The following is a 25,420-nucleotide window of genomic DNA, read 5'->3' as shown; positions in this document are numbered from 1 at the left end:
TGGAACGTGAAAAGATTATCAATTTTTCTGGGCGCTGATAACCGCGCTGTTGAGCGTCCCACAAACCATATTTATCATCATAATCATCACTTGAGTAACTGAAGTTCCAGGAATCATCAAGAATGCGTATTGCTACATTGCTGCAGGAAACTAAAGCTGCTGCCACGTGTACAGGTGGAGCTGAAGGGGCTCAGCGGGCCGATCGAGTTCAAAGAGGGGCGGCGCATCCAGTTCAAGCTGGACCTGCTGAAGCTGAAGCAGCACGCGCTCGTCAAGGTCGGCGAGTGGAGCCCCGGCTCTGGAGTCAACATCACCGACCGCGCCGCCTTCTTCGACCCGGGCACCATGAACGTCACTCTCGTCGTCATCACAATACTGGTGAGTTTCTCACCTCCCTTCTCCAGTTGTACTCACCCAAGTTCACCGTGCCTGCACATCGAGAGCCAACGAAAAGTATTACCTACAGTCACGAAAATTTAGTCTTCATTATTGAAGTTAACGGCGTTCAGTCACTGCAGCTCTCTCATCATTGTTTCAATTTTTCTTAATGTTCCTCCCCTTATTTGACATCTCCTAATACCTTATAGTCCTTTATTATCTTGCACTCTTCCCAGCAGCTTGGGTTTGGTGTCAAATCTTTTGCTTTGTACTCGTACACTCCTTTGTTCACTGTATTGTTCTAATAACAAGGAAAAATTCTTTCGGTTCTAGCTGGACAACTTTGTTGAAATATTGCGAAGTTTTTACGAGTGTCACAGCATCATCTTCAGTCTCCGTTTATTTAAACATTCATTTATTGTTTCATTCTCATTGCCGAGCCCAGCATTTAGCTTGCAAAACTTCCTGTAAACTTTAATCGGAAACAGGGGATGGAAATTGTTTTTAATTTATTTATGTGACCAAAGGTGATTAACTGTGGCTAAACACAGCCTCAACTCAGAATATACGTATGTAGAGAAAACTTTACAGCAACGTTTTCCTAATTTTATGACTCTTCTCGAGCACCTAAACACTGAGGATTAATTATGATGAAAATATTTCTTATAAGCATCATCAAGAAACTGTAGTGCTATTATTTTAGACTTCATCAGTCTAGAAACATTCTTCGATAGTATGTGTAGAGTAGTTTATTCATCAATTTACATAACACGTAGAGGTTCTATTTACGCAACGTGTTCAACACAAATAACGCCTTTAGCACTTCAGAACTTTCCACTGAATTGATATTGCTTCACTTCAGTACATCAAAGTGCATTCCATGTTGACATTGATACCACAGAGTTTGTGTAAACAAACAGTCCGCGAACGTGCATGAGTGCTGAAATTATTTTATCCCTCATGCATGTCTCACGGAATTTATTGTTGATTTCTACTTCTACCATGTGCGTGTTATTGGACGTTTTCTTCCGTTATGTGCTAATGTTCTCCGAGACACCGACGTTAGTGTTTTGAATATGATGCAACTTGCGGGTCGTGAACTTCCAAAGGCGATGTGTCAACCCATCATATCATCACCTCTTTCTGAGCCACATGCTTTGCCTCTTGTTCTCTATCTGACAACTTAACACTGCTACTGTGGTGCACGATGATATCAGAAGAGGCAGTGTTAACTTATTTCTTACTCTCACGGTAATTCCTTGTGCACTGAAAGCAACAAATACACACTGAAGAGCCAAAGAAACCGGTACACTTGCCCAATATCGTGCAGGGCCCCCGCAAACATGCAGACGTGCCGCAACACGAAGTGGCATGGGCTCCACTAATGTCTGAAGTAGTGCTAGAGTGAATTGACACCAAGAGTCCTACAGGGCTGTTCATAAATCCGTAAGAGTAAGAGGGGGTGGAGATCTCTTTCGAACGGCATGTTGCAAGGCATCCGAGATATAACCAATAATGTTCATGTGTGGGGAGTTTGGTAGGCAGTGTAAGTGTTTAAACTCAGAAGAGTGTTCCTGGAGGGTCTATGTAGCAATTCTGAACGCTGCTTACGTACGGACACCTGTCAGAGTAGTAGCTAGGCGTACCAGGAGTCCCATATCACTCCAACTGAGCACGACCCACACCATTACAGAGACTCCACCAGCTTGAACAATCCCCAACGTACATGCAGACTCCATGAATTCATGAGGTTTCCTCGGTACCCGTACACGTCCAGCCGCTCGATACAATTTGAAACGAGACTCGTCCGACCAGAAAACATGTTTCCTGTCATCAACAGTCCAACCTCGGTGTTGACGGGCCCAGGCGAGGCGTAAAGCGTGTGCCGTGTAGTCATCAAGGGTACACGAGTGGGCATTCGGCTCTAAAAGCCCGCAACGTTGACGTTTTATTGAATGGTTCGCACGCTGACATCTGTTGATGGCCCGGATTTGAAATCTCCAGCAGTTTTCTGAAGGGTTGCGTTTCTGTCAAGTTGAACTACTCTCATCAGTCCTCGACGGTCCCGTTCTTGATGCATCTTTTTCTGGCCGCAGCGATATGGGAGACTTGATGTTTTACCGGATTCCTGACGTTCACGGCACACTCGTCAAATTGTCCTACGGGAAAATCCCCACTTCATCTACCTCGGAGAAGTTGTGTCTCATCGCTCGTGCGTTGACTATAACAACGCCGTCAAATTCACTTAACTCTTGATTATCAGCCGCTGTAGCAGCAGTAAGCGATCTAACAACTACACTACACACCTGTCCTACACTGGCGTTGCCATCCGCAACGCCTTATTATGCCTGTTTACTTATATCTGTATTTGAATACGCATGCCTATACCAGTTTCTTTGAAGCTTCGGTTTAGTTCCTCATATTCCGCCTTTATTACAACTTTTCTCTCCAACATTCGTTGTATTTTCACTGTGTTTCATTTACTCTTCTCACGTAGATTTGATTTAGTTTTTATCCCTTCATTCCTTCCTTCATATATCATGTATCACCTTTTATTCTAAGTATTTCTCAGTGTGCTATTTCTTCTTGTTATGTGTTTCTTCTTTGTTATTTTCTTGGTATAGCTTGTTGTTAACTTCTTTCGAGAAAGGTTTCGGAAGATCTTTTTCGTTCCCTTGCTGTCACCCATTTATATGACTGAATAATATAAGTGTTCCTTTCGGATTATATCTGTAGCGTCGCCTATCTTGTGACATATCTCAACATTAACTCTCAATTACCTTGAGTTATCGTTTGTAAAGAACGCCGCGTTTGCAATATAATTCTCTTTTTAAAATACAGGAGTTTTAGTTCATGTAACGTGTAACTCAGTGCTAGTCATTTACACTCATTATTTTGTCTGAGAAAGATTTTTCTAAACCATTTTCTTGAACCATTTCGACAAAGATTTTAGAATATCCTTGTACACCGTTTTGACCAAACCCTGTTATTAAAAATTTCGAGAATTTTCATGGTTGCAATTCTTTTCCATACATATCTTCCTAGATCTGTTTTGTTGGCTACCTCCCCCAAGAGACTAACTACGATCTATGCAGCCTTTAAGCTTACTAGGAGCAGAACGAGATCATCAGCTAATGCTGATTAATTTAAAATGTTCTTGGGTTATACAGCCGCGTCAAGTGTCTGTGTTTAAATTTAATCACTTGACGCGGCTGGAAACCCGAGAACATTTTACCCAATGATACCACTGGGAGACTATGCAGTCTTAGCTTAGAAATTTACTTTAAGAGTTACGATCTTTTCCTCTAGCATTATTTGTGAAATTCTATGTTCAGATAATATTTAATTCTAGATTCTTACGATTTCATCCAGAATATAGTTGTAGAAGATCAGTGATGAACAATTCCTTTATTTTTATATTTATTTGAATGTTGTGATGTTTTATTGCTGGGTTTTATTTCATTTGCTTGAGAATATTCTTTCCAACTCTGTTCCATCAGCAACTGTTTCAACTTGATGTCTTTCTTCACCCTCTCTCCTGAAGATCATAGCGTTTTCTTGGAAGCAACACATGTACAACTGCAAACGTCAAGCTAGTACCACACAGTGTAGTTAGACAGTATCAGACCTTAGGCGACGAATCTTGTTATTTAGAATCCTGCTAAACTCCGAGGAAGTACAGGAGTCTCATGTCAAGAAGTTTTCCCTAATTCTTCTGTGTGAAATGTCCCTTGTAATGGATGTGGGGATGCAGGAGATCCCGTACGTGATGATGCACTACGGCAAGAACTACACGGGGAACGATCGTTTCTACGGCTTCTGCGTGGACCTGTTGGAGCGCATCGCTCGCGACGTGGGCTTCGACTACATCCTGGACCTGGTGCCTGACCGCAAGTACGGCGCCCAGGATCCCATCACTGGCGAGTGGAACGGCATGGTGCTGCACCTCATGAAGCACGTACGTGGGTTCCTTTCGGCGCTGCGTCCCAGCACTGGACCATTATGAGCACTCCCCACGTTCCGCTAGCGCCTTAGTGTACACCTGGACCAGTAGAGCAGGTGTGAACAATCGGTACTTACCTTTTAGTGCTACACATCGTAAAACTACATGTCCAACAGTTGTGGTATTGTTGTAGAATTGTTCAGTGTCCCCAACCATTCTGACGTTTCACGGTATGACTGTAAATAACGCCCACGCAGTTCGTCCCTGTATAGTGAGAAACATCGGTTACAGTATAGAAATAATGCACCTGAAATATAGTTTACCTCGCATCGCGCTAGATGTCTGGGCCAGGTGGTGAGTCAAACCCAGAACGGCGCCGCGTGCCGGTTTAACGACCATTGGTCTGGTACACAGGTCAGACCGACTGTAGTTTTTGGTGGTTTTCCAAGCTCCTTTAGGCAGCTGCTGTGCTGGTCGACAATCTCTGCTTCCTAATCTACGAAACAAACTTTTATAATACTATCATGTACAGAGTAAATTTTCCACTATGCACAAACAGATGACATGCTTGACGTTCTTGCTTTAGGTTAGCTGATAACTGTGCCAGGAAAATCCCCCTACAGTGTAAAAATAAGAGACCGTTTAGTGAAGAGTTAGTGTCATTGTAAACAATGCCATGGATTCGACATATATTTCGTGGGATTCTGGAGGTGTAAGGCACCACAAGTCTATGCACAGGCCAAACGATTCCCGTAATTTAAGGGGCCGTGGTGTGTAGGCGTGGAGCTGGCTCGCTATAGCGACCCAAATTTGCTCCAGTCTATTTGTTGGCCAAGACATTTACATGATGTCAGTTTTGCTCTTCAGACTACATTGGCATGATTCTCGCTTTTTCGTATGGTCACTTATTCTGCTGGAGGTGCCATCGACATCGGGGAAGAATTCAAGCATTAAGGGATACAGGGAATGCGCAATACTGTTGATTTGGCCCATAGTTATTAGAGTGCCTTCGATTACTACCACAGTTTCCATGGAAGCTCGTGTGAATGTCCACCATGGCTTAATACCGTGACAAAGGGGTGAGTTCGTGGTGTGGTACATGTTTAGAGCAGCCATTATCTCGATATGAGGTATGCGGACACCCCCATCGACTTGCTGTAACAAGATACGGGATTCATCTTACCATGTAACATGTTTCCGTTGGTACGTGGTCCAACTTCGACGATTCCATACTGGCTGCATTCGCAATCTACGACGCCGTTGTGTCGGCAGGGGAACATGTGTCATCTATTGCAAAGCGCCATATTTAAGTGTCCACAGAACGATGTCCTTCGAATAATTTGCGCTAGCAACAACAATGCACTTCCTCGCCACATCTGCCACGGTTTTACCGAGTCGGCAAGCCTCTGAACTCCACGCTCTGCGATGGCTGCCGATGTTCTACAGGTTGTCGACATTTATAGTTTCACTGTATTCAAACACTATCGTAGGCGCTTAAGGCACGAACATGTTAATTGCTGAACAGGTACACCGCGCGCCAGAAAAATCCGCCCTTTGCCAAAATCGCTTATGTTATATCTTTGCTAGCATGAGTCTCTCTACTGCTTTGGAGAGACACAGCAGTGTTACCCCTGGCGTCATGCCGTGGGAATCCGTCGGGTATGACTTCATGTCACGACTGAGGCACCTCTAACGGCACAACGGTGCGTTACAGACATCTTACGTCCTCATATTTTACCTCTCAAGCGACAGTATCGTGGTACCGTTTTTCAACAGGACAATGCTCGTCCTCAAATGGCACGTGTATCTGTCAACTGACTACCTCATGTTGGGCTACTCCCGTGTCTAACAAGAAACCCAGACCTGTCGCCGATAGAACACGTGTGAGATCACTTCGGACACTAGCTCCAGCTCCATCCCAGTGTCAGCACCCATGATATCAAGGAAGAATTACAGTGAGCCAGCTTGTCACAGGAGAGGACACAATGGCCTTATGAGTGCCTTCCGAAAAGAATCAGTGCATGCAGCATCGCCAGAGGGGGAACAAGGTCATACTGATAAATGGGCTCGCACTACCAAGTTCTTTGTAAATTTGACTCAATTTTGTAATCACTGAAACAGCATCACATACCCTCTGAACCTGTGAGGTTTCACTTTGTTACCTCCTTCCATTGAGCTCTCTTTGTTACGTAGCGCATTCTCAGCAATATTAAGAATCAATGCGAAATGGTCCCTCCTCTGTCTCTTAGTGGTCAGCGTATATGGTTGCTGTTTGTGGGAACCAGGTTCGATTCCCAGTACTACCAGGGATTTTTCCTTGGTGGTTGATTCGGAACGGTATGCACTCAGCCGCATGATGTCAACTTATGGGCTACGTGAATGAGAAGAAGCGGCTGCAATTTGTAGAAAGCCAACAACGGCCGGTGTAGCGGTGTACTAACCCTATGTCCCTCCATACCGCATCCAAATGACACCACTGACTGTTTTGATCGGTCAAAATGCGAGACTAGATATGGAAAGGAACAACAATGCGAAATCAGTATGAGGGAAGGTGAATGGAACACATTTTATTCGGTGGAATGGTTAGCATATATTATAGACCTTCTGTAATGGTAGTTCCATGTAAGATGATACCGCGAGGATTTACAGAGTACCAGAATTCTGAGTGGTTAGCATTCACGCATGACACTAGAGGTCTGACAAAAATACGGAATTGCAGAGGGGCCTCAATTGGGAATTTCTGCAATATAGACGACGCAGTTCTCTAGAAACCATGTTATGTAAAATTAGAGAACTTGTATTTGGAGAATACGACTATTATGTTTTGGTCATGGTATACATAGCTCAATCTTAGAGATCATGAGAATACAACACGCGAGATTAGGCCACTTACAGAGGCATATAGACTGTTATTCGCCCCTCACTCATTACGCAAGCTGAATGGCTAAAATGGTTCAAATGGTTCTGAGCACTATGGGACTCAACTGCTGTGGTCATCAGTCCCATAGAACTTAGAACTACTTAAACCTAACTAACCTAAGGACATCACACACATCCATGCCCGAGGCAGCATTCGAACCTGCGACCGTAGCAGTCGCACGGCTCCGGACTGCGCGCCTAGAACCGCAAGACCACCGCGGCAGGCGCAAGCTGAATGGAACAGGATGTCGCTTATGTAGGTATGAAGACCCCCTGACATGCACCGAACTGCGACACCGAGTTTATTGGTAGATGAAGCTTTACTGCACAGCTCATGCGTGAATGTTTGCTACGCACAATAGGATCAGATGACACCCTGTTCATATTCCAGGTAAGTAGGCCATTCGCAGGCACCTATTTTCACTTTCACATTCAGCCATACATTGGCGTCTGCAAGGGTTTCAGGGATCAAGTACGGACACCTTCCCAGTACTGGAATTTGGAGAATGGACTTCGTATTTATTACAAAATTCTCTCACATTTTTAAGGAAGATTTATTATTGCCGGACACAATGGGGAGTAGTGTGGTTTTTCCATATTTCTTTTCTTTATGTTTTCGTCAGTTTCCTCCTATTCTTTCACTTTCAGTACTATACATCTATTATTTGTTGTAGCTATCCTGCGGCATTTTCTTATTTGTTCTTACTTTTCTTCCTGTTTCAAATTTAAGTTTTGGATGATAACCGACATTATTGCTAAAAGAACAAATAATTTTCGTGTGAATAAGTCACTGAATAGCCTGGATGTAACCATAAAGGAATGTAATTGATCGTTGAATCAGAATGGTGGCATTCGATTCAAATTAATAATACAAAATTACGTGCTTACCATTTACTAATGAGAAATACTTACCATTCCACACGACACATACAAACACGCTCATACGAAGGGTGGTGAAAAATAACAGGAATTTTTTAATGTTTTTATTTATTCGTCTACATCAGCGTTATCTTCCTAAACACAAAGGACTTAAAGTCATTGGCAGCAAGTAGGGATGGACGTAAATCAATGAGGAAAGTTGAGGACTTTTGCCGGAGCGGGATTCGAATGGAGATTTGCTGCTTACTAGGCAGACGCTGTGACCACTACGCCATCCGGCCACAGTGGTTGTACAACCTAGAACGCCTCCCGTCAGAGCAAATTTCTCGAGTTATCCATACTGTAGGCCAGGCAGCTATTCTTTGCGGATGAACACCGGGCTCGAACGCTTACGGGGATCTGCGAAATGCCGCGAATAATGAGGATATGGCCAAGCGCCATTTACATTCCTAGCGTTGAGAATTTAGAGCTGACGTGATGCATACCAGGGTTGCCCGTGCAGTTCTCATAACCACTGTGGCCGGATGGTATAGTGGTCAGAGGATCCTGCCAAGTAAGCTGCAGACCCGCGTTCGAATTTCGGCTTCGGCACAAGTTTTCAACTTTCCCCATTGATTTACATCAATGCCCACTTGCAGCCAATATCTTAATTCCTCTGCGTTTAATTCATAATTTTTGATGGATTAAAAACTATGTACAGGGCGAAAAGTATTTAAACCAACAAACTCTGGGAGGTTGTAGGGGACATCGAAACAAATATTTTTCCTGTCATTTTTTCCTATGACGATTATTTAAACCGGTGGAGACTGTATTACGCTCTTCAGTTGTTATAGGCCGTATTACGACCTTTAGTTGTTAGAGGGAGTATTACGCTCTTCAGTTGTAAGCAACTGCTGTGCACCAATGTAATAGTGCATTGTCTCTGTTTACTAATGGAGCGATACACCTGGAGTGAGCACACTGATGCGGTCGGTGCGTACTACGTAGCGCACCACTACGGCCGAGCCGCACAGCGGATTGATCAACAACAAGTGCGGTTCTTCGTTAATGTGCGACTCGGTGTTGTTGGGGACTGTTTAATTGGGTCGTATCTGCTTTTTTTTGGTCTTCAGTCTACTGACTGGTTTGATGCGGCCCGCCACGAACTCCTTTCCTGTGCTAACCTCTTCATCTCAGAGTAGCACTTGCAACCTAAGTCCTCAATTATTTGCTTGACGTATTCCAATGTCTGTCTTCCTCTACAGTTTTTGCCCTCTACAGCTCCCTCTAGTGCCATGGAAGTCATTCCCTCATGTCTTAGCAGGTGTCCTATCATCCTGTCCCTTCTCCTTATCAGTGTTTTCCACATATTCCTTTCCTCTCCGATTCTGCGTAGAACCTCCTCATTCCTTACCTTATCCGTCCACCTAACTTTCAACATTCGTCTATAGCACCACATCTCAAATGCTTCGATTCTCTTCTGTTCCGGTATTCCCACGGTCCATGTTTCACTACCATACAATGCTGTACTCCAGACGTACATCCTCAGAAATTTTTTCCTCAAATTAAGGCCGGTATTTGATATTAGTACACTTCTCTTGGCCAGAAATGCCTTTTGTGCCATAGCGAGTCTGCTTTTGATGTCCTCCTTGCTCCGTCCGTCACTGGTTATTTTACTGCCTAGGTAGCAGAATTCCTTAACTTCATTTACTTCGTTACCATCAATCCTGATGTTAAGTTTCTCGCTGTTCTCAATTCTACTACATCTCATTACCTTCGTCTTTCTACGATTTACTCTCAAACCATACTGTGTACTCTATGTACTCTGCTACCTAGGCCATTAAATGGCAGGCTCAAAAATGGCTCAAATGGCTCTGAGCACTATGGGACTTAACATCTGTGGTCATCAGTCCCGAGGCAGGATTCGAACCTGCGACCGTAGCAGACGCGCGGTTCCGGACTGACATTAAATGGCAGGCACCATTATAATTTTCCTGCCAGAGCATTTCCAGACTTAATGGAAGACGTCCCCCTCCCTATAAAACGACACATGTGGTTCCTACATGACGGGGCGCCAGCACATTTCAGTCGTCGTGTGCGTCGATTGCTGGACCGACGGTTCCCAAAAATGTGGATTGTCAGAGGTGGTGCTGTACCATGGCCTGCTCGATCCCCAGAAATGTCCCCTCTGGACTTTTTTGTATGGGGAGAGATGCAACTCCTGTTCTATCAGAATAGGATCTAGTTGCCCGGATAGCAGTAGCAGCAGCAGGATCAATTCAGGATACTCCTGGGGTTTTCGCCAGTGTCAGACAGAACTTGATCCGACGGTGTAAACTTTGTTTACATGTCAATGGAGGCATTTCTGAAAATCTACTGTAATTCAAATGGGGTTGTGTTAATGTGCTGTCTTTTGGTCATAAAAATGGAAAGGTGTTTGTTGGTTTAATTGATTTGCCGCCAGAGAAATCTTCCTCTACCGGTTTAAATACTCCTCATAGGAAAAAGATGACATTAGGGAAAAATATTTGTTTCGACGTCCCCTACAAATTCTCAGAGTTTCTCGGTTTAAATACTTTTCACCCTGTATGTTCTTATGACATCTCCGGAAGAACAGGCACCTTGTGTATAATATTATACACTCCGAAACAATCCACAGTTACGTATTAAACACCTATTTGCCCCATATTTTAGATGATTCACATGAAGGTTTGTAATGCTTATCAAAACGTCAGGCACCAGCTTTCTACGGCAACGTCGTACCCGCTGACTGGTAATACAGTATTCCCTCGGGGTACGGCGAAGTCCCCGTTCCGTTTGCTTCCACTGTTGACACACTCCGAAGCGAGTCCACTCGCAGCGCACAGCACCACCCGTAGAACCGATTCTAGTCCGTCACTGCCGCCACGGTGCTTCCCCTGTTGTGACGACACAAACGGACCCGTAGAGTAACGATAGAGCGTAGCGGCAGCGGCTAGAGCGGGCGGCGTCCATAGGAGACGCCGTACGTGATGCTGCGGCCGCAGCCCAACCTGACGGGGAACGCGCGCTACGAGGGCTTCTGCATCGACCTGCTGCGAGAGATCGCCGCCATGGTCGGCTTCGAGTACCGCATCGAGCTGGTGCCGGACGGCAAGTACGGCGTCTACGACCTGGAGACGGGCGAGTGGAACGGCATCGTGCGCCAGCTCATGGACAAGGTCTGTGTGGCGCCGCCCCGCCGCTTGCGCGCTGCCTAGTTGCAGTACCTGGCACGACGCCCGCTCACCCGGCACAGTAGCGCGCAGCTAAGCCAGTCTAAGCTGTAACGCACTCTGTAACGCATGCTAGTGCAGACATGTAATACACACAGTAAGCAAAATAAAACTGGCCTAGGAAATATTTCACACACCTTAAGATAGGCGAACTGATGTACATCATCCACTGGCGGAGTACATAACGTAAATACCATTGTCTAACTTAAGGTTCATGATATATTTTTCCAGACCAGTTTTCTTTTGTGCACCCTGTATTATTCTATGTTTTAATATGCCGACGTACAATTTTGTCACAGTATTATGATCATCTTTCGAGCGAAACAAAAGAAATCATTGTGGTGCAATCTGCCATTCTTAAGCATACCCGTACTAGACGAAAACGTAATACCGTAATGAGACTCGAACTCGGCACCTTTGTCTTTCGGGGGTAACCCAAGCATGATTGAAGACCTCTACTCACAGCTCTACTCCCGACGTCAGCTCCTACTTTTCGAATGTCACTGAAGCCCTTTTGCGAAACTTCCCGGACTAGCACTCCTGGGAGGAAGGATACTGCGGAGACATGGCTTAGCCACAGCCTGGGGGTTGGTTACCGAATTAAACTTTCGCTCTGCAGCGGAGTGTGCGCTGATAGGCGTGCAAGCTAACATCCCAAAGAGGCTCCGGCTCATATGCCGTTACTCTTCGTCGAAATGTCTTGGCTCAAACTCTTCTAGTGTTTTTAGACACTCTTGACCCTTTGGTTAAATTGTATGGCTGATGGCAAGTTGGCGAAATACAAAGTTGATATAACATATACATATAGTAAGAGTAATAATAATTGTTGTTGTTGTTGTCTTCAGTCCTGAGACTGGTTTGATGCAGCTCTCCATGCTACTCTATCCTGTGCAAGCTGCTTCATCTCCCAGTACCTACTGCAACCTACATCCTTCTGAATCTGCTTAGTGTACTCATCTCTCGGTCTCCATCTACGATTTTTACCCTCCGCGCTGCCCTCCAATGCTAAATTTGTGATCCCTTGATGCCTCAAAACTTGTCCTACCAACCGATCCCTTCTTCTAGTCAAGTTGTGCCACAAACTTCTCTTCTCCCCAATCCTATTCAATACCTCCTCATTAGTTACGTGATCTATCCACCTTATCTTCAGTATTCTTCTGTAGCACCACATTTCGAAAGCTTCTATTCTCTTCTTGTCCAAACTATTTATCGTCCATGTTTCACTTCCATACATGGCTACACTCCAAACAAATACTTTCAGAAACGACTTCCTGATACATAAATCTATATTCGATGTTAACAAATTTCTCTTCTTCAGAAACGCTTTCCTTGCCATTGCCAGTCTACATTTCATATCGTCTCTACTTCGACCACCATCAGTTATTTTACTTCCTAAATAGCAAAACTCCTTTACTACTTTAAGTGTCTGATTTCCTAATCTAATTCCCTCAGCATCGCCCGATTTAATTTGACTACATTCCATTACCCTCGTTTTGCTTTTGTTAATGTTCATCTTATATCCTCCTTTCAAGACACTGTCCATTCCGTTCAACTGCTCTTCCAAGTCCTTTGCCGTCTCTGACAGAATTACAATGTCATCGGCGAACCTCAAAGTTTTTACTTCGTCTCCTCGAATTTTAATACCTACTCCAAATTTTTCTTTTGTTTCCTTTACTGCTTGCTCAATATACAGATTGAATAACATCGGGGAGAGGCTACAACCCTGTCTCACTCCTTTCCCAACCACTGCTTCGCTTTCATGCCCCTCGACTCTTATGACTGCCATCTGGTTTCTGTACAAATTATAAATAGCCTTTCGCTCCCTGTATTTTACCCCTGCCACCTTTAGAATTTGAAAAAGAGTATTCCAGTCAACATTGTCAAAAGCTTTCTCTAAGTCTACAAATGCTAGAAACGTAGGATTGCCTTTTCTTAATCTTTCTTCTAAGATAAATCGTAAGGTCAGTATTGCCTCACGTGTTCCAACATTTCGACGGAATCCAAACTGATCCTCCCCGAGGTCTGCATCTACGAGTTTTTTCATTCGCCTGTAAGGAATTCGCGTTAGTATTTTGCAGCCGTGGCTTATTAAACTGATAGTTCGAGTAATAATAATATGGGGAACTAAATTAACGACCTATAAATGATGTACGCCACACACTTGCGATTTGGTTAGGATAAACTTTATTTAGAAAGCAGACTAATAGTGAAAGTGGTCGTATTAAGAGATACTGTTACATTCCATTTGACACAGGTAGATCATTCACAATCACATCGCGAAATAAAAGTCCAATACTCCAATTCCTTATCTTGGCGAAAAGTTACACACTAGGCGCGCCGCTGCTCACCGCTCAGAGACTAAGTTCAGCCATACCACACAACGCCAAATTTTCTAAGTCGTTTCACTTTCTATCTGTCTAAAGACCAACCGCCCGCTTTCGCGTCTGCATCCGAACTGTCCCTCTCTGACCGTTCCCGGCCGCGTATTCCCCCGCGCAACTGACTAGGGCAGTTCCCTTTCCTGAAGCCGTCCATGTGATTGTCTACAGCCTATTCTACATTATTTTACATTTCAATATACACAATTAATCAAAGGTTGAACACTTTCACGTTTTAAATAGAGTAACAATAGTATCTATTACATAATATATGTTACATTCCTTTGCATAAAACCAACACAATTTCCTCCTTAACTTTGAATGTCACGGCCAGTAGCCTTGTACCAATGTGCTTTCTGATAAATAAATAAAGAACAAAAATAACTATTATGCACTAAACTTTACAAGAAATATTCTGTTACCTAATGATTCAATAAGGTGTCATGCCGTCATCGTCAAATGTGTTTCGTGTGGAGGAAATGAGGGTTTGGTGCTTAACTCAAAATACTGATAAATTAAATTTACTATATCTTTTAAACAAATAAAGTTACAGAGTTTATATTTACAAAGTTTGTCATTTTAATGATACGCTCCTATAAAAAATGTTGATCGTTAAGCTCAATAAAAACGTTCAGACTTTAGCTTTCAGGTCCTTGTTACAAGACTAGTTAACTTTTAACAGTAAATCCTAAACTATTATAAATATGAATAAAATACAAGTTTAATTGGGCTCACCATGAAAATTATGAAGGTAGGTAGATTAAAAGTACTGTGTTTTCATTCCCTGAATTACTACATAATTAAAAAGTTTTCATAAATGTTTCCTTGGCCATAAACGGCTTCTACGGGGTTTCCCTATGACGTAGGTTCTCGTCTGTCTCACTCACAGACTACAGCGCTTAGGCCTCATTCAGCACAATAGACACATGTTAAATTTTCGCATCTCGTCACGAATCTGCACTCTTTGTGGCACACAGTCTTGGACGACAGGGTTCGTTTCACAATTCCTGAAGGCTGACTCTTTCGGCCACATATGTAAATGAGAGCGAAATGCTCGTTAACTCACACGACACTTCCTTTCAGATAAAACTGTTTGCCATACCGACAAATGTCCGACAGGACACACACCACATTTCAGTAAATATGGAGTGAGAATGGTTCTGGGTACTTTCAGTGCGGAAGCACCACATCTCCCGAACACCTGCGGGGCTAACGAAGGGGAGCGTTAATTGCACGTGACGGGTTGGAAATTTGGGTTGGCCGGAAAGCGCGTCTGGCGGTTAAGACAACCGTTCTATAAGAAAGAAGCCTCCGGTTTTGATACCAAGTCCGGGAAAAGTACAGAAATTTCGCCACTGATTTATTTCAATACCTATAGGCACCTAAAGTCCTGATTTCTTGTTATGTAGTTTCTTTATGGCCGCTTTATCACCAGTGGTGTCTGTTCTGTTCCACATGTCCGGCAGAACAGACACCACCTTTCAGTATAAAATGTAGCGGCCGACATGAGATTTATATTCAACGCCTTTACGCTTCGCCGCAAGCTATAACGTCCATTAACACCCGGCAGTACTTCCTAATAATGGCTTCCTTACAGCCTCCATGTTTCAGGGGAGACGAAACATAAATATCTATCGACGTGTGGAAGGTGTTTCTACCGAGAAAGACGCCCTTGACGAAGGAGGAACTTGAGTCATACTAACACTGAACACATTTGAAACGAATGACTATCCACGGAAGGAACGTCATTAACCTGTCATTCAAATGATCATAATACTGTGATGTTATATGAATGCTTTGAAAGTTCAGATGCATGAAGTATTAAGATGCATTTAAAACTAACACAAACTACACTTCTCAGTCATTAAATGTAATGAAAAAATTGTTGTTATTGCCTAAGAGAGTATTAATTTGTTGCATTGCAGACTAAATGTCGCTGCTGTTATACTTTGTCATCATTTCTCGTTTGGGTTTTCCCCTTGTAATCCAAGAGCATAAGAATTATGAAGAATTGTGAACTGATTAAATGCAAGAACTTTGAGAAAATAAGAACGTCGTTAACAGTATTTTTTTGCTTGATTATACAAAATCTGCCAGAAATTAGTCAACAAATGATGCGATATTTCTAACGCTGTATATTTGACCGTTATGGGTACAAACGAAATGAACAATTATATAAAATAAACATGGGTCTGGTCCTTATGGTGGGAGCATACGTATGTGGTACAAGGGTGATGGTGCAGCGGTATACTTTCATGTAGCTATTGCTAAATACGTTGCACGAATCTTTGACAACAAGTATATCGGTCGTGGCTGGTCAATACCATGGCGACCGTGGTCTCCCGACTTAAGCCCGATAGATATTTTTATTTGGGGGCATGTAAAAGGTTTGTCGTACTTCAGACGTACTGATGGTGTCTATGGACTCCGGGAACGCAATGTAGGTGGTTGTCACGGCGTTCGGAACACGCTTGGGATTTTTCAACCGTGCGTAACTCGATGAGGAGACGATCTGCAGCCTGCCTCCGCATGAACGATAGCCATGTGGAACACTTGCAATGTGTTTGTCATCGAGTGCGTATCTGCATTTTGGATCCAGAGGGACTCTGTCATAAAATGTTCATATACTGTAGTGAAACGTCGTATCTGGGAAACTGTTTATTTCTGTACCTAAATTTACTAAGAATTATTGCTTGTTTCTTTTTTATTTATAAAGGTCAAACAGCCCGTATATCGCTGAAGCACTAGCTACACACGGCGCATTTACCATAAGTTACTTTTTATGGAATTTTTGCTGTGCTTCCACAACACTCTCGGACTTTGCTAACTATATTTTTGTTTACACAATGATCAGCAGTTCTTAAGGAAATCTCTAGGTATTGTTTAAGAGCAATCAGAATGACGCTTCCTATTTTGCCAATGACACTTGAAAGCTTGTCTTGAGGCAGCAAACACATTTAATTTCAAGCGCGGATGAGTGCAAGAGACGAACTGTCAAAATGTCCGACTTTTTTCCATTAATCCAATAAATTTCTTCTTTTGCAGTACCTCAGTAAAAGTAACACGTTAAGTGCTTTCTAACCTCGTAGTTACAAGGCATTTAACAGATAATATAAATCGGAGTAAGTATTTTTATTTGCATCACATAGTAGATCCGTAAAAGTCCCAAAACACTACATGAAACGGCGATGAATTACAGACGTGTGCACGTGTTATAGGTCATTAACAAATTTGGAACAATTTTCACGGTATAGTATGTCATGTTCATATTCGGGTCTTCATTTTTATATGTCTTCTACAAATGCGGAGACGACACTCCTCAGACTGCATAAACACTCTTGTTTAACTTTCGAATATTCATAGGATTATCTGCGTAATCTCTAAACCATTTACTGATCATTACTGTGCGCCCCCAGTAGCTGACTGGTCAGCGTGACGGAATGTCAAAGCTAAGGGCCCGGGTTCGAGTCCCGGCTGGGTCGGAGATTTTCTTCGCTCAGGGACTGAGTGTTGTGTTGTCTTAATCATCATCATCTCATCCCCATCGACGCGCAAGTCGCCGAAGTGGCATCAAATCGAAGACTTGCACCAAGCGAACGGCCTACCCGACGGGAGGCCCTCGTCACACGACATTATTATTAATGATCATTACTCAATCCATGGCCAGTACAATCGTTCCCATAATCCACATGCCGTTGAATCGTCTGGAAAAACTGTAATACTGAACAGTATTCAAAACAGAATAACAAATACGTAATTAAATTTGAAATGTCCCCTTTGAAAAATTATTACAAGACTGTGCTTAAACTGACACACAGTATTTTTAGCGCAACGCAATCTGACTTCCAAAAATACCTACGAAAGAATGGCCCTGACTAACATTAACCTATACGTTTCACAAATCACTTACCTCACAAACATCTTCGTTACTCAAGCTACTGCAATACAGCGAGCGCCACTACTGCCAGCTAGATAAAAGATTCAAACTACGGAAGGCACTAACTACTGATAGGTATAGTTAGCAAATGAAAGATTTTAATAGAGAACAAACAATGTATTTACCTTAGTACTCATAATATATATATCACTTCATGACACCAATTCTTACAAATTTCAAAACTCCGCCATCTCTCTACCCACGTCCACCACTGCTGGCGGCTCACCTCCAACTGCGCAACGCTACGCGCTGTTAGCATCCAGCTGCCGCTGCCCAACACTACAATGGCAGACAACAATGCAAACTAGCCACAGACTGGGCACAGCACAGCCAGTGATTTTTCATACAGAGCGCTATGTGGCGTTACCAATAAGAAAACCTAAACAGCCTACTTACAAATTCTTGCCTTGTAGCCCCTTTACGAGTTTCGTTGCTCCCGAATTGTAATTTCCTTGAAACATAATTTTCGGGGCTTACTTAAACGAAGTATGTTATTGCGTGAGAAACAAAGGAATATTATCATTTCGTACATTTTTCTAGATGCATCTATATAAACGACTTATGTTTGTGCATATTTCGTGGCTGCCAATTCTCGCCTTTCTCTTCGAACACATGTCACATGAAAATCTTTTCCTGCGTCTTGCTTGGCTGCACAAAATACTAATATTATTTTTTACTCTTCTCATACACTTGGAGAGGGGTGTTCGTCTTCTTGTTATATAGCGGCAGACACTGCTATTCCTGTCAGTGACAGGAGAAATAGGATGAGGGAGTGAATTAATAGTTGCGAAATGGTTTACGATCACTTTTTTTTCTCTCTGATTCAATGTTTGTTAGAGAACACAAGGGTTGGCCGGAACAGTTACTAACCCATTTAACTACACTGGACACGAATCACAGTAACTGGTTCAATTGTGAACGATAGAAAAACGAGCAACCAAATGAAATAATGCATCAAGAGCGAATACATCTTTGCGCGACATGACTTAATTACTGCAACATAAAAACCTATCAATTCAAACATGATCGGAAGATATGGGTAAATCTGCGAAGGACTGAATTATCAGGCACGGTGAGATAAAAGAAACAACGAGCTGAAATTACTTGTTCAAATATGCTGTTTGATAAGGGACACAGCCCAATTCTTGGTGGAAAAAAATACATATTTCATGCGCTGATGGCGCTCAGTGCCTGCTCGTAAGTGGTCTGGTAATGTATTTTAAAAGTAGGGCCATGCAAAGCCAGCAATGGGCTAGATTGTGTTTGGCGGGAAGAGTGATCATGTGATGATGGTGAAGTCCCATGCTTCTTTACAGAGCGTAGGGGAGTGATGCGGGAGACCCGCACCGCCGTACTAGGTAAGGTCCTAGTGGAGGTGGTTTGCCGTTGCCTTTCTCCGACCGTAATGGGGATGAATGATGACGATGAAGACGACACAGCAACACCTAGGCATCTCGAGGCAGGTGAAAATCCCTGACCCCGCCGGAAATCGAATCGGGAACCCTGTGCTCGAGAAGCGAGAACGCTACCGCGAGACAACGGGCTGCGCACAGTGATCATGTAAACTCATACTACATTTTTGTAACACGAGGAAGCAAAGCAGTGAAAACTACACAACATAGAACGGCATATAAATCATAATTGGATCCAAATAAGACTTCAGGAGATCACGTGCGTTGCCTAACATGATAATCTTGAAGAACGATCAGGGCTAATTGACGGTGCAGCTGCCACAACGGGGGTGAATAGAAGTCATTGGCAAATCCTGTACTTAACATCTGGGATCGTTTTTGGATTGTAATCAAAATTACACAAGTGACGCAAGCTATGTCCAACACGAAAATCTACAAGAAAGGTCAGGGTTCAATAACTGAGCAGCTCTCACTTCGTGGATGAATGGAAATCAATGGCAAGTTGTGTACTTGCCATATGTGGTTGTTCTTGATCGTAATCAAAATTACACCGCGCAGTACCTAGCTTTAAATTATTGAGAATGGAAAAGGATCGTTTTCCGATTAGTCGAGCCCACAAGGACACGTGAAGATAAAAACCATACACAATTAACGCGACACTCAAAATTACTTATATGTTAAAAAATGGCTCTGAGAACTATGGGAGTTAACATGTCAGGTCATCAGTCCCCTAGAACTTAGAGCTACTTAAACCTAACAAACCTAAGGAAATCACACACATCCGTGCCCGAGGCAAGATTCGAACCAGCGACCGTAGCGGTCCAGTGGCTCCAGGCTGAATCGCCTAGAAACTCTCGGCCACAGCGGCCAGCTACTTATGTGTAACACTCTGTTCACATGCATAGGAACCTGAGCTGAAAAAATTATATGCAGGTACCTCATGTTTGCTGGAGTGGTTGCGACCGAATAGCTACCAAGTGGGTCAGACCATAAGGCCCTATTCGCAAAGAAAATGATTAAAGAATTTAGCCAAAAACTAAAGAAAATGAATAGGCAAAAGCATTCCGTGATGTAAAGTCTGGCGTACACTAATTGTATTGAAGGTATCATTTAATTGGGCGCACCTGGTTGGTCTGGTCTGAAGTGAGTTTGAGGGTCCGAACCATTGATTTAAGTGAAAAATTACTAAAATTGGAGGCCGCAACTTTACTATAACTGAAACAAGTCTGATAAAGAACGCATTAGTGACAATAATTAAAATCTGCCTCATTCTGATACTTCACCATTCAACTTCACTGTGGTGACCCTGTAGTACGCCCATTCCCTTATCAAGAAGGAATTTCAATGGCGAAAACGGCGGAGAACCGTCAATGGTTCTTCTTGAGCTAGGAGTTGAGAGGCGTTGGGGAGGTCGCCTTATCAACAATGTAAGCCAATCCAGACTCAACAATCTCCACTATATGTGTATCTCTGACTTGAACTTCCTCGTTGCCAAACATTCACCCCACGTATTAAGTTGGTAGCAAAACACAAGTAACACATGTATCTCTGAAATAACTCCACTCATCTCACGAAATCACACAAGCAAATCAGTCGCACGTTACACAACCAACATGTTAAGACAAGGGAAAAATTGAAGTGCAGCAGAAAATGAAGTCACACATTTGTGTCCATTCCTTCTGAAAAGATTCTCGGTACATGTACGGGTTATAAACATGACCATTGTTACATTGATACTAAGAACACTACGCACGATCAGTGACGGAAATGTGATGGTACTAACAGTACCGTCTCCGCAACATCAATTTAGCATTTTCGATGATATGTATTTCTTTAACTGGCGAAGATATAAACATCCGCTAAGTTCCAGTCTGGGTGGGGGGGGATTATTAGCACCTCCTGTCACTATAATACTATAATCTCTATCTGCTTCACCCAGCAAGTTATCTGCACGCTCCCTTTCTTTCTGTATATCTTCCTGCGCCCACCCACGCTCATTGTAACTCTGATGTCAAACGACAATCACACTCCTCATCGGCTTACTTCAAAGTGTCGTTTCCAGGTACATGTCTGCAGTCCCGGCGCGCTTAGACATGCCCGTCACACAGTACTGTAACATGTCGCTAGAAGGACAGAATACACTGTACGAAAACAAAAGACGCACCTCAGACGAACTATCCGAATGAAACGGAGACGGTTGGGTGTGATGTACACGTAGAGGCAAGCAAACGATTAAAACCTTCAGAAAAATAGGATGATTTATTCAAGAGAAAGAACTTGACAAATTCAGGAAGTCCATAATGCGTCGGTACACCTCTGTCCCTTATGCAAGCATTGATTGATAGAGTTGCTGGATGTCCTTTTCCAGGGACAGCACGCCCAATTTATCCAACTGACACCTGACACCTAACGCACTGTATTTGTGAAGCTCTTTCTCATTAATAAATCATCCATTTTTTCTGAAATTTTAATCACTTATTTGTATGTAAATGTAAACTGTATTTACTGATATCTGTACCATTCGGATAATTCATTCGTGGCGCGTCGCCTTTTCTTTTTTAGAACGTATTTAACTTAATAAAAAGGGCAGACCAGAGATTAAATGGAGTATCGTGGAGAAAACCTGTTTCATCAGAATCGTGTAAGTTATAGCTATGTAAAACCAATCCAAACGGCTAAAGAAGTCTTCTGGACTGGACTGTGACATTTCCTTTGTCACCTAAAACGAAAAACTTAACGATACTAGGCTTTAGCAGTGTTTATTTACCATTCTGTTCGGCTCCTCCAGAGGTGTAAGTACTGCGGAACTGCGGTCCTGCACTGTAGACACGTTCTTCCAGACAAACAATTATTGAAACCCGTTAAATTTTTCAATATGATATAACTTCAAGATAAACCGTTGTACAAGTCCATTGCGTTGGTCTCCACGTAAAGGTTCGTTCTGTTCGTGCGTGGTGAATTTCTAGTGATACCTGTTGGATCCGTAGCGATGATACCGAGTTTTTCGCGCTCTCCGAACCCGTTAAGCGCCCGTGATGTTATTGTGCTACATCCGCTCCAGCCATGCCTTCAGACTCACTGTAAATCTAATGTACACTGCACTACAGTTTCTACGACTGTCCATTCAGCGCAGGGTAGGGTGCAATATTCATTTACATTCACTAATTCCGGGGAATACTGTACGTATTTGCTGAGGGACGTATTACATTGTTGTCACTGCTCTGTTCCCAGTCTATGCTAGTTCACACGGTGCAGCCGGTCTGCCAGTCTGTTGTCAGACGTTTCATACACACTAATTTTACGTGTTGCGAATACTGGAGCGGATTTATCAGTAGATTGTCTTCCACTGACGAACATTACTGCACTTCCTTGAAACTGAGCATTAAACTATTAATTACAGTTAATACACACATCAAAAAAAGTTTTGATCACGTCGGTTCAGAGAGTTATGGAACCTGTACTGAAAATTGGAATAGAGATCAACATAAACATCATTTCCCCCCTTTTTATTGTTCATGAAAACCCCACGGTGTATGTTGTGCCACCATACAGCGAGACTTTCAGAGGTGGCGGTACAGATTACTGTACACACCGGTACCCCTAATACACTGTAGTATGTCTTCTTGCATCGATGCATGCCTGTATTCGCGTGGCATACTATGCACAAGTTCATCAAGGTACTGTTGGTCCATATTGTCCCACCACTCAAAGGCGATTCGGCGTAGATCCCTCACAGTGGTTGATGGGTCACGACATCAATAAACAGCCCTTTTCAATCCATCCCAGGCATGTTCGATGGGGTTCATGTCTGGAAAACGTGCTCGCCACTCTAGTCGAGCGATGTCCTTGTCCTGAAGGAAGTCATGCACAAGATGTGCATGATTGGGGCGCGAATTGTCGTCCACGAAGATGAATGCGTCGCCAGTATGCTGCCGATATGGTTGCACTATCGGTCAGAGAATGGCATTACTGTATCGTACAGCCGTTACGGTGCCTTCCATGACCACCAGCGGCTCACGTCGGCCCCACATAATGCCACCCTAAAACAGCAGGGAACCTTCCCCTTGCTGCACTCGCTTGATAGTGTGTCTAAGGTGCTCAGCCTGACCGGGTTGCCTCCAAACACGTCTCTAACGACTGTCTGGTTGAAGGCTTATGCGACACTCATTAGTAAAGAGAACGTGATGTCAATCCTGAGCGGTCGATTCGGCATGTTGTTAGGCCCGTCTGTACTGCGCTGCATGATGTTGTGATTTCAAAGATGGACCTCGCCATGGACGTCGGGAGTGGAGTTGCGCCTCATGCAGCCTAATGCGCACAGTTTGAGTCGTAACACGACGTTCTGTGGCTGCACTAAAAGCATTATTCAACGTGGTGGCGTTGCTGTCGGGGTTCGTCCGAGACACAGTCAGTAGGCAGTGGTCATCCACTGCAATAGTAGCTCTTGGGCTGCCTGAACGAGGCATGTCATCGACAGTTCCTGGCTCTCTTTATGTTCTCCATGTCCAAACAACATCGCTTTGGTTCACTCCGAGACGCCTGGACACTTTCCTTGTTGAGAGCCCTTCCTGACACAAAGTAACAATGCGGACACGATCGAACAGCGGTATTGACCGTCTAGGCATGGATGAACTACAGACAACACGAGCCGTGCACTTCCTTCCTGGAACCGAACGGCTGTCGGACACCCTCCGTCTAATACGCCCTCCTCATTCATGGTTGTTTACATCTTTGGACGGGTTTAGTGACATATTTGAACATTCAAAGGGACTGTGTCTGTGATACAATATCCACGGCCAATGTCTATCATCAGGATTTCTGAGAACCGGGGTGATGCAAACCTTTTCTTGATGTGTATAGTTTGCGACTGAGTGATTTTTACGGATTCATACCGAACTTAGGCTTCATTCACACCTTGTCCTTCACCACAAATTTATACGATGTCTCACCAGCGTTATAAGCGTCTCGGTCTTTACTCGTCTTGTCTAGACTAGACTGCTACTGTCATTGTCCAAAGACACACTCAACTGCCGCCACGCACCTGTTCAACTAAGACTATCACTGCGCATGTGCGCTGATCCGTAACAATAGTGATATCATTGCTGCAAGGTAGCAGCAACTTTAAACTGAGTTTAACAAAAATAAATTACGTCGTACATAAATGACGCTAAATACACGATGAAAAAGAAACGATGTTAAAGAGTACAAATTTTTCTTTGTTTTTCAACTCACAGATTCTATCTATGACGAAAATATTGAAATAATTGTCTACGTTAGCTCTGATATGCTGGCGGACTGCAGAATGGCAGTCGTTCAACGAAACCCAATGCGTACTAGTATATTGCCCGATTTACTGCACTGTGATTACCAACTAAACAATTTACAAGTGGCAATAAAATCCATGTAATTTTTACTGGTTACACACTGGCAAAACCAGAAGCTACGTCCCTGACTGACCGAAGGAGATTCAGTAAGTCTGTCTTTTAATATCATTTTCAGAGATTCAAAACAGATATAAAAAATTTCCATATTTTATTAAAAAAAACATTGCACTGCCCAAATTTCACACTATACACGCAAGACAGAAATTATGCAAGAAGTGTCGAACTGATGTGATAACTACGTTGAACTAAACTACGAAAAATCTTTGCAGAAAGCAGATCTGGCAGTTGGCTCGATGACCATCAACTACGCCAGGGAGAGCGTCATAGACTTCACGAAGCCGTTCATGAACCTTGGAATCAGCATCCTTTTCAAGGTATGTCTTGTGCTTGTATCTAAACCAACAAAACTGCTGCAGAGAAAAGGTTGGAACAGTGTGTGATTAGGCTTCAGTCTGAGTTAAAATGCAGATCCAGTGCAAAACGTGAACCGCAAGCCGCAACAGAGTTTCATATGCTTTTCTTATATTCTTGATTAAGTAACAGGTAGCCTCGGCTCACAACTGGTGCTGCAGTCCTGGATGGTCGTTTAGCACAACGTTCATCCTCTTTTGCAGGTGAAAGGAAAATTGGTGTAATATAGGAAACAATAAAAAGAAAGGCAAAGTACTGTAAGGCCATATCCACTCACAAACAATATTTTTTGATCAGAACAAAGAACACTGAAATACACAATGCACGTCTCAAATAATTATACCGTGAGAATGATATACACGCCTGGAAATGGAATAAAGAACACATTGATACCGGTGTGTCAGACCCACCATACTTGCTCCGGACACTGCGAGAGGGCTGTACAAGCAATGATCACACTCACGGCACAGCAGACACACCAGGAACCGCGGTGTTGGCCGTCGAATGGCGCTAGCTGCGCAGCATTTGTGCACCGCCGCCGTCAGT

At 43.3% G+C, this 25,420-nt stretch overlaps 1 protein-coding gene across 4 annotated transcripts in view; it reads left to right on the top strand.

The window, feature by feature from the left end:
- LOC126283710 (glutamate receptor ionotropic, kainate 2-like) overlaps positions 1-25,420 on the top strand; it is a 651,295-nt gene that overhangs the window by 508,207 nt on the left and 117,668 nt on the right. For 2 of the 4 annotated variants that reach the window (XM_049982296.1, XM_049982294.1), the window contains exons 8-10: positions 175-378; positions 11,095-11,298; positions 24,733-24,837. In XM_049982296.1, coding sequence (XP_049838253.1) covers positions 175-378; positions 11,095-11,298; positions 24,733-24,837 — 513 coding nt within the window. Of the gene's footprint in view, positions 1-174; positions 379-4,132; positions 4,337-11,094; positions 11,299-24,732; positions 24,838-25,420 lie in introns of all 4 variants that reach the window. The other 2 variants (XM_049982297.1, XM_049982293.1) reach the window with 2 other exon arrangements.

Source organism: Schistocerca gregaria, chromosome 1, assembly GCF_023897955.1.
Source record: "Schistocerca gregaria isolate iqSchGreg1 chromosome 1, iqSchGreg1.2, whole genome shotgun sequence".
Classification (NCBI taxonomy): Eukaryota; Metazoa; Arthropoda; class Insecta; order Orthoptera; family Acrididae; genus Schistocerca; species Schistocerca gregaria.
This window is presented reverse-complemented; position numbering and strand designations above follow the sequence as displayed.